The 16,761-nt window shown below is 38.6% G+C and overlaps 2 protein-coding genes across 37 annotated transcripts in view; both read right to left on the bottom strand.

Moving 5' to 3' along the window:
* LOC105471788 (interleukin 37) overlaps positions 1-16,761 on the bottom strand; it is a 170,577-nt gene that overhangs the window by 57,985 nt on the left and 95,831 nt on the right. For 27 of the 36 annotated variants that reach the window (XM_071077059.1, XM_071077058.1, XM_071077078.1 and 24 more), the window contains 2 exons: positions 1,284-1,916; positions 792-886 (listed from right to left, as the gene is read on the bottom strand). The exons of 2 other annotated variants lie outside the window; for them this stretch is intronic. The gene's annotated coding sequence lies outside the window, so the exon portion shown is untranslated. Of the gene's footprint in view, positions 1-791; positions 984-1,283; positions 1,917-3,132; positions 3,331-16,761 lie in introns of all 36 variants that reach the window. 7 more of the 36 variants (XM_071077066.1, XM_071077072.1, XM_071077074.1 and 4 more) reach the window with 5 other exon arrangements.
* LOC105472029 (baculoviral IAP repeat-containing protein 8) lies at positions 9,162-10,853 on the bottom strand. The gene is given in 2 exon segments (XM_071077393.1): positions 9,162-10,754; positions 10,797-10,853. Coding segments are annotated over 2 exon segments (885 nt in total). The 3' UTR covers positions 9,162-9,926.

Consider the following 16,761-nt stretch of genomic DNA (forward strand, 5'->3'; position numbering starts at 1 on the left):
GGAACAGTGTGCGGTCCAGATTTTAGGTCAGTGGTGAGTTTTTGAAATTGTTGCTGTAAACCCCAAAATTCTGACCCAGGTCTCAGTTAATTTAGAAAGTTTATTTTGCCAAGGTTGAGGACACCCACCCATGACAGAGCATGAGGAGGTCCTGACCATATGTACCCAATGTGGTCAGAGCACAGCTTGGTTTTATATATTTTAGGGAGACATGAGTCATCAATCAATATATGTCAGATGTAGACTGGTTCTGCCTAGAAAGGCAAGACAACTTGAAGCAGGGAGGGGGCTTCCAGGTCACAGGTAGGTGAGAGACAAAACAGTTGCATTCTTTTGAGTTTCTGATTAGCCTTTCCAAAGGAGGCAATCAGATGTGCATTTATCTCAGTGAGCAGAGGGATGACTTTGAATAGAAAGGCAGATTTGCCCTAAGAAGTTCCAAGCTTGACTTTCCCAGCTTAGTGATTTGGAGGCCCCAAGATTTTTTATTTCCCTTTCACATTTCCCCTCTTTTCTTTTTTAAAATATTTTAGAGAAAGCATTTTAGAAGAAAATAAGTCTCTGGTCATCTGATTGCTCAAGGCTAGGATGGTTTATTCCTAGACGGGTAGGTTCTGAGTTATTAGGAAAGTTCATTTTTAGCAGGTTGTGAAGTTTCATGTCCTATGAAGAGAAAATAGGGGAAGGAAGGGAGAACAACAACAACAAACAAAAGAACAATCTGTAAAATTGATATAGGCCACATTCCTCTGAAGTCTATGTATCAGTAGGCAGATATGAAAGTGGCTTACGTATGTAAATAGGTTGCCATTATTTTCTTCTGAAGATTAAGTTGTCTAGCTTCAGTCTGCAGGGCTTTACAAAAGCACAGCTTAGTTTTCAGTGACTCCAAATTAGGAAAAGTGGAGGTGGAAAAGAAGAAAAAAAATTGAAAACATTATTTTGAAGACTTACAGCCAAGAAAAATTAGAATTCAGTCCAAACTGTAAAAAATAATAAAAATTGAAAAACATTAGGCAAGACTAGAATCTACCAACAAGTGTACTACAGTTTTTTGAAATACATTTTTTTCTCTCCCCAGTTTCCCATTTTTACTAGACAAATCATGATAAGACTGATTTGCTGTATTATACTTGATCTGTTTATTTGTATACAGTGCAGCAAGAATAAACATTTTTCATGGACTTTTAATTTGGCTTTGATGTAACTTTTTCTATAGAAGGAATCTCAGGTAAGACTTTTGTAAATCTGAGCCCAGCCATGGATTTGTACTATCAAAATACCTATGAGTTGGGTGAATTCCTCTCCTCTTGAGGTTCCAGGATAAACTTTGGACTCCTGGGCCTGTCAGAGTGACATTCTTTAATTACCACAGATCAGGAACCCTGTACAGGGACTGGGTAGACAAGGTATGAAGCTAGTTTTCCCAAGGGGCTTTTATTGGCTCCTTAAGTCAAGTTTGATTCCTTAAAGTAAAGACAGCATTCCAGTCAAAGCCTTGGTAAAATAACCAGTTTGCCCAACTGTGTTCTGTTACAAATGAAAACAGATTCTTATTGTACTTATGTAAATAATTATATTGCCATAAGTTAAGAATACCCACAAATTGTTTCCAAATTCTAGAGAAATCAGATAGAGAGAAACAAACATGCTCCAAATTGTGTTCACAGGAGTATACTTAATTGTTGAAAGCTGTCAATAGCTCAAAAGAAAAATTTCCTTGACTCTGAAAAACAAAACAAAAGATCATCAACATTTTAAGAAAAAAGGTCAAAAAGATTACTTCAGCATTCTGTTAGTTCCATCCATGAAGTTACTTCCTGTTCTGCTTGATATTCATGAATATTTCAGCACTCCATGAATCCTGAAAGTTTTTCCTCTATTCTGATGTCACAGTTTCCAAAGTTATCAGAAGCCTGCATTCAAGAGCACCCGTTAGAGTTTTATAGCTGATTATAAAACCACCTTTTCTAAAGAGGACCAAAGCAAAACAACAATTGTCCAAGGATGACAAAAAGTTTTAGGGCAACTATCGTCAAAGACACACTTGACGAGGAAATTTGTTACCTCCATGGCACACAATAATTTACCATAACAATTATAATTATTACTGATAATGTACACCAAGTCATATCAGAATTATAGGAGTTTCCCATAATGTTAGAACACATACCAATAACATATTTATACAAATACAGCCCAAACAAAACCAAATGCTATTTCATATTTGACAATGGTTCCTGTAAAATCTTTATAGCAAATAAGCCACATTATGTTATTTTTTTTCTTTTTTGGACTTTAGGGAACCTCGTATCTTAAAGGATTCATTAGGTCAGAAAAACACATAATTTATAGTTTGATTTTGGAAAGTTTGTCAAATATCAAAGGTTTAAAACACTTATTGAAAGATCATTGTAAAATAAGTCATTCATTTGATCAAAGTGATAACTAAAGAATTTTCAAAAAAAAAAAAAAAGTGAAAGCCTTCATTCTTTCAGAGAGACTTAATTTTCCAAATAATAAGCCCTTAAAAAAACAGCATGAAGCCAATTAAATTTGTTTTTCAAAACTATATTAACAATCTATGAAATTTTTATCTTGACCATAGCTATAACTTTCAGAAGCCTTTTATAACCTCTATAACCTTTATTAAGGAGTAGGTTAATGCTTCAAGAAAACCTTGTTAATCTGGCCGGGCACGGTGGCTCAAGCCTGTAATCCCAGCACTTTGGGAGGCCGAGACAGGCGGATCACGAGGTCAGGAGATCGAGACCAGCCTGGCTAACACGGTGAAACCCCGTCTCTACTAAAAATACAAAAAACTAGCCGGGCAAGGTGGTGGGCGCCTGTAGTCCCAGCTATTTGGGAGGCTGAGGCAGGAGAATGGCGTAAACCTGGGAGGCAGAGCTTGTAGTGAGCTGAGATCCGGCCACTGTACTCCAGCCTGGGTGACAGAGAGAGACTCTGTCTCAAAAAAAAAAAAAAAAAAGAAAACCTTGTTAATCTGATACAGGGGTCCATATGCTGATCTTGCATCAGTGTGCCTTTGACATTAATGATTATGATTAATTTATAGAGAAATCAAACTTATTTTATCTCTCAAAATTGGCCCTTACAATCTCACACACCCACCTCTTCCAATATAGTCCCTGGGCTTGAGTTGAATAGCTTTAATTTCTGGCTCTGTGTTTCCAGAATGAAGTTTATTTTGATTGGCATCTTCTACCAGTCCTGAAGATGAGCCTTTAATTGCTGTCAGTGTTTAAGATTTAGCAGGACTGGTCCTTTTAAGACCCAGGAGTCAAGCCTTATAACTCAATGTCACAAGAACTTTAAAAGCACATACATAAAGATACATGAATGTAATAATCATATTTTTTTAAAAAAAATTAGTAATTTCAGTGTTTTCTAAGCAAACCAAAACTTAATAATAATGGCATAGAAATTATTTCAATAAAACATAAAATCTGTTAAGCCAGTTACCAAAAGGCAAAAGAAAAGACCTTCTGCAATGCACAGAATACTATGTTGGAAGAAAATACTTCCTTTAGACCTTTAAGAAAACATTGTTAGCATCAGGACACAACAAACAGAATCTGAGGGGAAAAAAACGTATATGAGCTGAAGGAAGTTGAAGGAGGGCATTACTATTTCCCACCCTTTTAGAGGGGAGAGAAAACCAAAAGCAGCAAGATGCAATAAAAACTGAGCTTTAGGTTAAAAAAACTTCTTAAGTCTCTTATAATTTACTAAGAGTGAATCTACCCCTTAAGAAAATTTCATCATTCTAACCAATTTTTTAGTGTATAAGTAGTTTTTTAACATCAAACTCAATCTCTAGAAAGACCATTATAATTTCCCTTTAATTATAGACAACTTGATCATGTAAAAGTTTTTTAAAATAAATCCTCTTATTGTGACTTACACAGACTATTTGTAACATGCGTGGACTTTCTGGTTTGTCCTGAACATCTCTTTCTTTCTTTCTTTTCTTTTTCTTTTTTTTCTTTTTTTTTTTTTTTTAATTATACTTTACATTCTGGGATACATGTGAAGATTGTGCAGGGTTATTACACAGGTGTACATGTGCCATGGTGGTTTGCTGCACCCATTAACCTGTCATCTATATTAGGTATTTTTCCTAATGCTATCCCTCCCCTTGCCCTTCACCCCTTGACAGGCCCTGGTGTGTGACATTTCCCTCCCCAAGTCCATGTGTTCTCATTGTTCAACTCCCACTTACGAGTGAGAACATGTGGTGTTTGGTTTTCTGTTCCTGTGTTAGTTTGCTGAGAATGATGGCTTCCAGCTTCATCCATGTCCCTGCAAAGGACATGAACTCATTCTTCTTTATGGCTGCATAGTATTCCATGGTGTATATGTGCCACATTTTCTTTACCCAGTCTATCATTGGTAGGCATTTGGGTTGGTTCCAAGTCTTTCCTATTGTGAATAGTGCTGCAATAAACATATGTGTGCATGTGTCTTTATAGTAGAATGATTTGTAATCCTTTGGGTATATACCCAGTAATGGGATTGCTGGGGCAAATGGTATTTCTGGTTCCAAATCCTTGAGGAATTGCCACACTCTCTTCAACAATGGTTGAACTAATTTACACTCCCACCAACAGTGTAAAAGCATTCCTATTTCTCCACATCCTCTCCAGCATCTGTTGTTTCCTGACTGTTTAATGATTGCCATTCTAACTGGCATGAGATGGTATCTCATTGTGGTTTGATTTGCATTTCTCTAATGACCAGGGATGATGAGCATCTTTTCATATGTTTGTTGGCCACATAAATGTCTTCTTTTGAGAAGTGTCTGTTCATATCTTTTGCCCACTTTTTGATGGGGTTGTTTGTTTTTTTCTTGTAAATTTGTTTAAATTCCTTGTAGATTCTGGATATTAGCCCTTTATCAGATGGATAGATTGCAAAAATTTTCTCCTATTCTGTAGGTTGCCTGTTCACTCTGATGATAGTTTCTTTTGCTGTGCAAAAGCTCTTTAGTTTAATTAGATCCCATTTGTCAACTGGCTTTTGTTGCAGTTGCTTTTGGTGTTTTAATCATGAAGTCTTTGCTCATGCCTATGTCCTCAATGGTATTACCTAGGATTTCTTCTAGGGTTTTTATGGTTTTAGGTCTTATGTTTAAATCCTTTTTTTTTTTTTTTTTTTTTGAGACGGAGTCTTTGTTTGTTGCCCAGGCTGGAGTGCAGTGGCATGATCTCCGCTCACTGCAAGCTCCATCTCCCAAGTTCATGCCATTCTCCTGCCTCAGCCTCCCGAGTAGCTGGGACTACAGGTGCCCACCACCACACATGGCTAATTTTTTATATTTTTTAGTAGAGACGGTGTTTCACCATGTTAGCCAGGATGGTCTTGATCTCCTGACCTCGTGATCCACCCGCCTCGGCCTCCCAAAGTGCTGGGATTACAGGCATGAGCCACTGTGCCTGGCCATGTTTAAATCTTTAATCCATCTTGAGTTAATTCTTGTATAAGTTGTAAGGAAGGAGTCCAGTTTCAGTTTTCTGCATATGGCTAGCCAGTTTTCCCAACATCATTTATTAAATAGGGAATTATTTCCCCATTGCTTATTTTTGTTAGGTTTGTCAAAGATCAGATGGTTGTAGATGTGTGGTGTAATATCTGAGGCCTCTGTTCTGTTCCTTTGGTCTATATATCTGTTTTGGTACCAGTAGCATGCTGTTTTGTTTACTGCAGCTTTGTAGTATAGTTTGAAGTCAGGTAGCATGATGCCTCCAGCTTTGTTCTTTTTGCTTAGGATTGTCTTGGCTATATGGGCTCTTTTTTGGTTCCATATGAAATTTAAAGTAGTTTTTTCTAATTCTGTGAAGAAAGTCAATGGTAGCTTGATGGGGATAGCATTGAATCTATAAATTACTTTGGGCAGTATGGCCATTTTCACAATATTGATTCTTCCTATCCATGAGCATGGAATGTTTTTCCATTTGTTTGTTTCCTCTCTTATTTCTTTGAGCAGTGGTTTGCAGTTCTCCTTGAAGAGGTCTTTCACATCTGTTGTAAGTTGCATTCCTAGGTATTTTATTCTCTTTGTAGCAATTGTGAATGGGAGTTCACTCGTGATTTGGCTCTCTGTTTGTCTATTATTGGTGTATAGGAATGCCTCTAATTTTTGCACATTGATTTTGTATCCTGAGACTTTGCTGAAGTTGCTTATCAGCTTAAGGAGTTTTGGCGCTGAGATGATGGGGTTTTCTAAATACACAATCATGCATCTGCAGAGACAATTTGACGTCCTCTCTTCCTATTTGAATACCCTTTATTTCTTTCTCTTGCCTGATGGCCCTGGCCAGAACTTCCAATACTATGTTGAATAGGAGTGGTGAGAGAGGACATCCTTGTCTTGTGCCAGTTCTCAAGGGGAGTGCTTTCAGCTTTTGCTCATTCAGTATGATATTGGCTGTGGGTTTTTCATAAATAGCTTTGAACATCCCTTTCTTATCCAGTCACTTTATTCTAGGACAAAATTTATCATACAAGATTCTTTCTTTCCTAAAATTATTTCTCTTTAAGCTTTCTTACCAAAAAATACCACTTTATTTCTATAATTTTCTTTATATTTCCCTTATTTTCTCATTCCTTTTACCTTGTTTTATACATAACTTTTCAATATATTTTGAATTAGATAAAAATTATTCACCTTTTTAAAAGGACACTTTTTTTTTTTTTTAGAAAGAATGGTTTCATACAATATGTTTTTCTTGGAAAATACCCAAACAATGAAATACTTATTATTTAATTTAACTTTATATTCTCAATTATGACGAGTTTGTCCACAAATATTTATCCCATTACATTTACCTAATTATTTTATTTTAACTGTTTACCTAGATTATTTTTGAAAACTGTGATAGCCATCATTTAAAGTTATGAAACTGCCATAACTGAGACAGCAAAAAAGATCTGAGCTAGCTGACTCCATCTTGCTTCTAGCCTCCAAACTGTCCTTGTTCATTCCTGGGCGTAGGCTGAACTAACTTTGGGGGGAACTTAGTTATAGTTTAGCTTTGAAACAAAGATTATAACAGTCCTTTTCCAAAACAAACCTCCTTCCTGCCTTTGGACTAGACTGCGTAAAGCCATAAGGTTAGAAGTTATGGTAATTTTACTAAATAATGCAAGATGTAGCTATTTTCATTAAACCAATATTAATTTCTTATTTATTAAAGATTAAACAAGCAAAGATCATTCTGTTTTGGGCTGGGTTTATAGTTTTGTAACCCCTATGCCAAATTTTGACATCTTACGGTATTTGACAGGGATAGGTATAAAATTGCTTGATTAATAAATCCAAACAAAAATGTATGCTGGCAATTATTTTTTTTCAGGGCAGTCATTACTTAATTTTTAAAACTCTTATTTAAATTTGCAATATTTTAAATCAACATCACTTAAAGTAGTAATCAACAGAGGTTAGGAGAACATAACAATACTCTTTCTCTTAGAAAATAACAGCAAAAATATAATTTTTTACAGTTTTTCTCCCAAAGTTTTCTCTGCAGTAACATGCCTTACTCACCTTTACAATAGGTTTGTTGTGAGAATCATGTAATGTAAACACTGGGCATTCTATGAAACATTTTTAAACTTCTAGTTTACACCCTACTGACTCTTATTCAAGTGTTTTTAAAAATATACTTTAAAAACTGGCCAGGCACAGTGGCTCACACCTGTAATCCCAGCACTTTGGGAGGCCAAGGCAGGTAGATCACAAGGTCAGGAGTTTGAGACCAGCCTAGCCAACATAGTGAAACCCCATCTCTACTAAAAATACAAAAATTAGTTGGGCGTGGTGGCGTGTGCCTGTAGTCCCAGTTACTCAGGAGGCTGAGGCAGGAGAATCACTTGAGCCCAGGAGGCAGAGGTTGTGGTGAGCTGAGTTTGTGCCACTGCACTCCAGCCTGGACAACAGAGCAAGACTCTTTCTTTCTCTCTCTCTCTCTCTCTCTCTCTCTGTCTCTCTCTCTCTCTCTCTCTCTCTCTCTCTCTCTATATATATATATATATATATATATAAAATGTATTTATTTATTTATTTAAAAAACTGTTCTTCTTTTCTTTCCAATACTTTTATAATTTCCAAGAGATTTTAAGGATCTTGAGAGAACATTTATTACGGAAATATCTACTACTATTACTAGTCAAGAAAGCAAACTTAGGTAAAGGAAAGACTTAATAGTTTGCCTTATATACATCTTAATCACCCTAATGGTAAAAACTCACATGAAACTTTAAGATACAAGGTGATATGAGAATCTCAACATGGAAGCTATCACTATAACTACAAGCAGTGTACAAACATGCTTCTACTTTTACCTACATAAGCTGACAGATGTTTAAACTACTGGGTTAACAAAGATCTTTTAGTAAAGTGACTTAGGCAAGCTTAAACTAGCAAGGATTAAGGATGAACCCTTACTAATTAATTGGAAGATCTGTGACATACTGTATATTTCATTTTACAAAATCAAGAAGACAAGACAAGAAACAAGACAAGACGACATGGTCTACCTGTCAAAAAACCACCACTCAGAAATATTTTTCATCCACAACGCAGGAAAAACATAAAATCTTTTAAATTTCACATTGGCACCAAAAAGGTCAACTGCTCAGCCTTCTTGGATTAGAAAAACTAAAGCTGAGTGTTCAGTAGTTTTGCAGGCATTTGAACTTGTCTAAGCTTTTAAATCAGTAAAATGCTTTCTAATAATTCTGATTATACTTCTAAAGAATTCAAACGGGGCCGGGTGCAGTGGCTCACGCCTGAAATCCCAGCACTTTGGGAGGTCAGGAATTACAGACTAATCTGGTCAACATGGTGAAACCCCATCTCTACTGAAAATACAAAAATTAGCCAGGCGTGGTGACAGGTGCCTGTAGTCCCAGCTACACAGGAGGCATGGGAGGCTGAGGCAGGAGAATCACTTGAACCTGGAAGGCAGAGGTTGCAGTGAGCCGAGTTCATAAAACTACCCTCCAGCCTAGGTGACAAGAGTGAAACTCCATTTAAAAAGAAAAAAAAAAAAAATTCAAACAAAACAAAATGAAAAAAATACAAAGTGAAAGGCCCCCTACAAAAGCCCCTCTGGGGCCCATTCCCCCACCCCCTCAAATGAAACCACATTTAACAATTTGGTGCATATCTTTCCAAACCTTTTGTTCTACACATAGAAAAAACATACATGCTTTGATTTGGCTCAGACTGTACATAGTATTTTCCTGCTTGCATTTTACACTTAATATATCTTTGACATCTTTGCATGTCAGTGCATGTTGGCTCAATGATATTCTATCATTAAATGCCCTTCCAAAAATGGCAAAATCACTTTAAAAATCATTCACACAAGTACATATTTACAATTTTAAAAGAAAGCGGGCAGAATCCCAAAACACAACACCAACAAACCTCTAAAAAGAATCTCTATCTTTCCACTAGCATGGAACAATTTATTCCTTTTTCACACAAAACGAATTATGTGATTGGAAAGATTAACTCTAATCTCCACATTTATATACAGAATGTTCTATTCATTAAGCCTATCTGAAAAGAATAAAAAATTCAGATGATTAATTCACTTACACTTAGAAATTAAGTCAATGTACTGTGAATACACATTGGGATCAGTTATAATATGATGCTTCTTAGTCTAGGGTTTCAATTAAATAACAGTAAAAACAATTCAGCAAATAAGACAGCTAATAACTGAAAAATCCAGAAATTCAGAGATTATATTGCCAACTAAAACACTGCCATTTACATTTTTTTTCCTACTTGGTAGCAAATGCTAATGGAATTCAATCCTGATTACTTAAAGTCAGTTCACATCACACATTTAATCAGGGTAATAAGACCATAACATGCCTACTATAGCATTAGATTAAGACATAAAATTTTTTTGCTTGAACGTAATGACGGCGTACCACATGGGACATTTGTCAACCGCTTCAGCACATTGTTTACGAGTGACTGGATGTCCACAAGGAATAAAAATGACAGGAATATTTCTATCCATACAGATTTTGCAAAGCTTCTCCTCTTGCAGGCGCCTTAGCTGCTCTTCAGTACTAATCTCTTTCTGCAATGAAGTCTGACTTGATTCATCTTGTGTACTATCTTTCTGAGCCTTCACTGGATCTGCAACCAGAAACTCAAGTGATTTATAGTTGCTCCCAGATGTCTGAATTTTTTCCTCCATTATTTTCTTAATGTCCTTGAAACTGAACCCCATTCATATAGCTTCTCGTACCATAGGATTATGGAAGATGGTATCAATTTTTCTAGTTAGTGATGGTGTTTTTTCAACAGTTCTTACCAGACACTCCTCAAGTGAATAGGATAAATGAATATTGTTTATATATTCTCATGTCTTCTGTTCTAGCAGATATTTACACCCTGGATGCCATTTAGCATGTTGTTCCCAAGGGTCTTCGCTGGGCTTCCAATCAGTTACCCGCCCTCCACAGTGAAAGCACTTTACTTTATCACCTTCACCTAAAGCATAAAATCCAGCTCTTGCAAGCTGCTCCTTGTTCACTGAATATATCCACATCCCAAAAGTAATGATCCATACTTCATAATCTGCCACGTATGGATGGATGGATGGATGGATGGATTTCTTGGAGGATTTGTTGAATTCGGGAAATTCCACGCCAGGACAGCTGGCCCAAACTACCCGCGACAATCTGCTTGCTACAAGGGGAGGGTCCTAGAGAGGGTGCGGCCCGAGCCCCAATCTGGAAATGCCAACCTGGCTCTGCAGCCGGGCCCCAGCCACTGGGGTCTCGCATCCCTCCATTAGCGCCATGCCAGCTTGGGGTGCTGCCAAGGTCCTGCCAAGGTCCTGCCACTTCCCCAAGCCAGAAGCGGGCAGCAAGAAATAACGAAGCCCTTGTACCACCTCCCACCCCACCAACCCTCACCCCATCCCACCTCCACCTCGGCTGTAACCCAGAACCTGCTGGCAATTCTTAAGGCATTTCTAATAATTTTAAAGCTAGCTTATTTATTAAAGATTTTACTTAAGTTACATAAACTTGAAAAAGTATTTGACTTGTCTTTTCCTTTTTCCTGATAAAGTATTTGATTCAAGTGCTTTTATTGTCTTAAGCCAATTAATTAGAGCTCCTCTGTATATTTTCAGTAGTGAAAAATTGTGTACACAACACATAAATACATAGACGTATTACGCATGCCAATAGAAGTACATCTTATAGATTCATAAAGACTTTTTTTTTTTCCTACCTTAGAGTTTTAAGTTCTTGATAACTTGGTTCACTACTTTGGCAGTTGTCAGCTAAATAGCCCTAAATCTGCATATTAAAGTAAGGTAGGATCCCACCCCTCATATTGCCTTATGCTCAATTTCTGCCTCCAAAGAAAGAAGTAAAACCTAAAAGGCAGAAATGAAATCCACAGGCAGACAGCCCGGTGCCGCACCCTGGGCCTGGTAGTTAAAGATTGACCCCTGACGTAACTGGTTCTGTTATCTATAGATTACAGACATTGTATAGGAATGCACTGTGAAAATCCCTATCTTGCTTTGTTCTGATCTAATTACCAGGGCATGCAGCCCCCAGTCATGTACCCTCTGCTTGCTCAATCACGACCCTTTCATGTGCACCCCCTTAGAGTTGTGAGCCCTTAAAAGGGACAGGAATTGCTCACTCTGAGAGCTCGGCTCTTGAGACTGAAGTCTTGCTGATGCCCCCGGCCGAATAAACCCCTTCCTTCTGTAACTCGGTGTCTGAGGAGTTTTGTCTGCCGCTTGTCCTGCTACATTTCTTGATTCCCCGACCCGGAAGCGAGGCAATTGGCGGAAGGTGAGGCAGCTCCTTAGGTGGCTTAAACCTGCCCTGAGGAACATCCCTGCAGGGGACTCCGACCAGCCCGAGCAACGCGGATCCTGAGAGCTCTCCCAGGTAGGCATTTGTCCCAGTGGGACGCCTCGCCAGAGCAGTGTGAGGCAGACCCCCATGGAGGATCAATGCAGTGGCTGAACACGGGGAAGGAAAGGGCACTTGGAGTCTGGACTTCTAAAACTTGGTAAGACTAGTCTTTGAAACTTGCCCACTCCATTTGAGTGGAAGAGTGGCCTGATCGCCCATGGTGTGCCTTTATCAGCACTTTGGTTTTGGTTTTGACTTGGTTTGAATTGCTTGACAGGATTGGTCTTGGGAACTTGCCTACTTCATTTGAGTGGAAACGTGGCCTGATCACCCACAGTGTGCCTGTACCGGCACTTTGGTTTTTGTTTTTGACTTGACTTGGATTGCTTGATACTTTGGTTTTGGTTTTGGATACTTGGATTTCTGGATACTCTGATTTTGGTTTTGATTTTGGTTTGGTGTAAACTACAAAAGTGTGTGTGTGCCCTTTTTACCCATTCTTTGCTTTGTGGTGTGTGTGTGGTGTAAGCGTGGTGTTTTGTCTAGAGGAAACATGGGTGAGGCACAAAGTAAGCCCACCGCACTAGGAACTATGTTGAAAATTTCGTTGAACTATGTTGAAAATTTTCAAAAACAAAAGGATTTAAGGGAGACTATGGAGTACTATGACACCAGGAAAACTTAAAACTTTGTGTGAGATAGACTGGCCAGCATTAGAGGTAGGTTGGCCATTAGAAGGGAGCGTGGACAGGTCCCTTGTTTCAAAGGTATGGCACAAGGTAACCTGTAAGCCAGGGAACCCAGACCAGCTTGTTTTAGATCCCCTGCCCACAACATACGGTGGTTGAGAGAACAGCAGCATAAGCAGCTGGCAGAGGCAAGGAAAGACCAGCAGAGAGAGAGAAAGGAAAGAGACAGAGAGGAAAAGAGGCAAAGAGAGAGAGAGAGGAAGAGATGGAGAGGAAGAGACAGACAAAAAGGGAGTCGAGAGAGAGAGAGAGAAAGACAGAGGCAGAGAGAGAGAGGAAGAGACAGAGGCAAAAGGAAAGTCAAAGAGAGAGAGACAAAGTCAAAGAGAGAAAGAAAGAGATATACAAGTAGTTAAGAAAAAATAAAAGGCGTACCCTGTTCCTTTAAAAGCCATCATACCAATTCTAATTTGGACACAAAACAAGGTCTTATTAATAGCAAAAGATAATTAAAATCCCAAACTTACAAGGTGTTCAACAAAAGTAAAGTTTGCTAAAAGTTAACAGTGTAACGTGTATTGTAGTAACTTCTAATCTTGTGGCCTTAGACAGTAGTCCACAGACATTAAAAAAAAAAAAAAATGGTTCGCTTTGGAAAAGAATGGTTATCATCTTCGGAAAAAAAGAAAAAAAGGCGGGGGCGGAATTTATATAAAAAGAGTGTTATCTCAAGCCTGTAATCCCAGCACTTTGGGAGGCCGAGACGGGCAGATCATGAGGTCAGGAGATCGAGACCATCCGGGCTAACACAGTGAAACCCCGTCTCTACTAAAAATACAAAAAATTAGCCAGGCGTGGTGGCAGGCGCCTATAGTCCCAGCTACTCGGGAGGCTGAGGCAGGAGAATGGCGTAAATCCAGGAGGCGGAGCTTGCAGTGAGCTGAGATCCGGCCACTGTACTCCAGCCTGGGTGACAGAGCGAGACTCCGTCTCAAAAAAAAAAAAAAGACTGTTATATGGTAAATTCTTGTCCTGAAATAAATTAGCTGGTTGTTTAAATAAAGAAATGTTTGTAATAAGTCAGAAAGTTAAGGCATGTAAAAAAAATTGCCTGTAAAAGTCGTGAAAAAAAAAAGGTTATAAAAAGTGTGTTAAAAAAAGAATTTATGCAAAAAATGCTGTATAATTTAAAAGTAACTAGGCCTCCTGAGTGTAAAACTATTGAAAAGGAAAAAAAAAACAGTTTATTTGCAAGGTGTACGAGAAAAGCAAAATATACCTTTGGTAAAAGGATTATAAGCAGGCATAAGAATGTACATTTCTACCTACATTAAAAAGTTAAAAATTATTGTTTTGAAGGTTTAAGCAAGTTTTAAAACATTAATTGTAAAGAACATTCTGTGTATAAACATATTAGCTAAAGTTAAAGAAGTATCATCCAGTTTTTCTGTGAACTGGAGATTAAAGTAAAAGCATAACAGGTTTTTCTTAAAGCACCAACCTGCTCTTTAGCAAAAATTATAAAAGGTTAAAAAGAGTCTACAAAATCTTACCTTATGGTCAAACATTAAAAATTAAATAAATATGTCTACAAGGTTTTATTAAAATTAGGTTTAACATTAATAACACACTAATATAAAGATAACATTTAACTTATCTGGTATAAAAAATCATACGAGAAGCATTGCTAAATGTAAAATGGTATTTGGCTTTCTTTGGTTTAAAAACTAATAAAAATAGGTGCCAAAGGAAATTTCTCAGTAAAAAGGCACTAAGGACTATAAAGTCCCCACATTAAAGTCCCCACATTTAAACTCACACACACACAAAAAAACTAAAAGTCTTTTAGCACATGTGCCACCCCTAGAATTTCCAGTAAACCAGCACCAGCCTGAAGATCACATTCTCATCGAAAGGTGGAAAGAAGAAAAACTCGAGCCAGCCTGGGAAGGACCCTACCTTGTGCTGCTAACCAGGACTGCTGTTCGTACAGCAAAAAAAGGATGGACTCATCACACCCGAGTCAAGAAAGCTCCACCCTCTCCAGAGTCGTGGGCCATAGTCCCAGGGGAAAACCCTACCAAACTAAAGCTAAGAAAAATTTAACTCTTTTAATCTATTCTATTACTCTTTCTTCTTTCTTCATTCTGTTGCTGACCATCTAGTTATTAATATAACCAAGTCAATTTCCAAGTCAAAGACAGCTTTCTACTTCAGAAAAGTACTTCTGTCCCTCCTGACTCTCTTCAGACTAGGCATTAGTGAACTAGGACCATTTAATCCGGGGACATTTCGATAAAGACCCCAGTGCCAATCAGGAGTGTTGCCCGCCCGATGTAGAGCTTTCATGCCATAGTTGGTCCAACGTTCTGTGGACCACTAAAGAGTAAGGATGGACTGCCCCAACTGGTTTTTGTAATTTCCCTAAAACCATACATTCATTTTACTAGAAGACCATAAAAGTTAAAGACTTAAAACAAACTTTAGCAATTAAGAGAGGATACCAAGATGCAAATGCCTGGTTAAAATGGATCAAATATTCTAACTGCACATTAAACAAAAGCAATTGTTATGCTTGTGCACATGGCAGGCCAGAGGCCCAGATTGTCCCCCTTCCACTAATGTGGTCCTCCAGTCAACCAGGTGTAGGCTGCATGATAGCTCTTTTCCAGGACTCTACGGCCTGGAGTAATAAGTCATGCCAAGCTCTCTCTGCTATATCCCAAAGTCCCTGCAGGTCAGCCCCCAAGGGCCATCCAGCTTCCGTCTCCCAACATTAAGTTCACTTCATGTCTCTCACAGCAGGGAGGAAACTTAGCATTCCTTGGAGACCTGAAAGGATGCAGTGAGCTTAAGAATTTTCAAGAGCTTATCAATCAGTCAGCCCTTGTTCATCCCTGAGCGGATGTGTGGTGGTATTGTGGTGGACCTTTACTGGACACTCTGCTGAATAACTGGAGTGGCACTTGTACTTTAGTCCAATTGACTATCCCTTTCACCCTGGCATTTCATCAACCAGAAGGGAAAAAAAATAATTAGACATCATAAAGTGAGAGAAGCCCCTTATGGGTCTTTCGACTCTCATGTCTATTTAGGCACAATTGGAGTCCCACGAGGAATACCAGATCAATTTAAAGCTTGAAATCAAATAGCTGTAGGATTTGAGTCAATATTTTAGTAGGTGACAGTTAATAAAAATGTAGATTAGATAAACTACATCTATTACAACCAACAGCAACGAGCTTTTCATGAGTTAAAAGAAAATCTCATGTCGGCCCCAGCCCTGAGGCTACCTGACCTGACAAAACTCTTTACACTCTATGTGTCGGAAAGAGAAAAACTGGCAGCTGGAGTTTTAACCCAGCTGTGGGGCCTGGCCAAGGCCAGTGGCCTATCTCTCAAAACAGCTAGACAGGGTTTCCAAAGGCTGGCCCCCAGGTCTAAGGGCCCTAGCAGCAAAGGCCCTGTTAGCACAAGAAGCAGATAAACTAACCCTTAGGCAAAACCTGAATATAAAGGCCCCCCATGCTGTGGTAACTTTAATAAATACCAAAGGACATCATTGGTTAACAAATGCTAGTTTAACCAAGTACCAAAGCTTGCTATGTGAAAATCCCCAGATAACCATTGAAGTCTGCAAAACCCTAAACCCCACCACCTTGCTCCTGGTATCAGGGAGCTCAGTTGAACATAACTGTATAGAGGTGTTGGACTCAGTTTATTCTAGCAGGCCCAACTTCCGAGACCATCCTTAAACATTAGTAGACTGGGAGCTGTACGTGGACGGGAGCAGCTTCGCCAACCCCTGTAAAGTGACTCTGAAGAAGATGACAAGCTCTGCTCCAGTCACACCTGGAAGCTGACTGGTCCATGCATGGCTGAAGCATGTGGAAACTCATCACGGGACTCATTTTCCTTAAAATTTGGACTTGTACAGTAAGGACTTCAACTGACCTTCCTCAGACTGAGGGCTGTTCCCAGTGTATACATCAAGTCACTGAGGTAGGACAAAAGGTTGCTACGGTCCTATTATTTTACTGTTATTATAAGTGTACTGGAACTCTAAAAAGAACTTGTTTGTATAATGTTATTCTATACAAGGTATGTAGCCCAGGAAATGACCAACCGGATGTGTGTT

This window comes from Macaca nemestrina, chromosome 13, assembly GCF_043159975.1.
Source record: "Macaca nemestrina isolate mMacNem1 chromosome 13, mMacNem.hap1, whole genome shotgun sequence".
Taxonomy (NCBI): domain Eukaryota; kingdom Metazoa; phylum Chordata; class Mammalia; order Primates; family Cercopithecidae; genus Macaca; species Macaca nemestrina.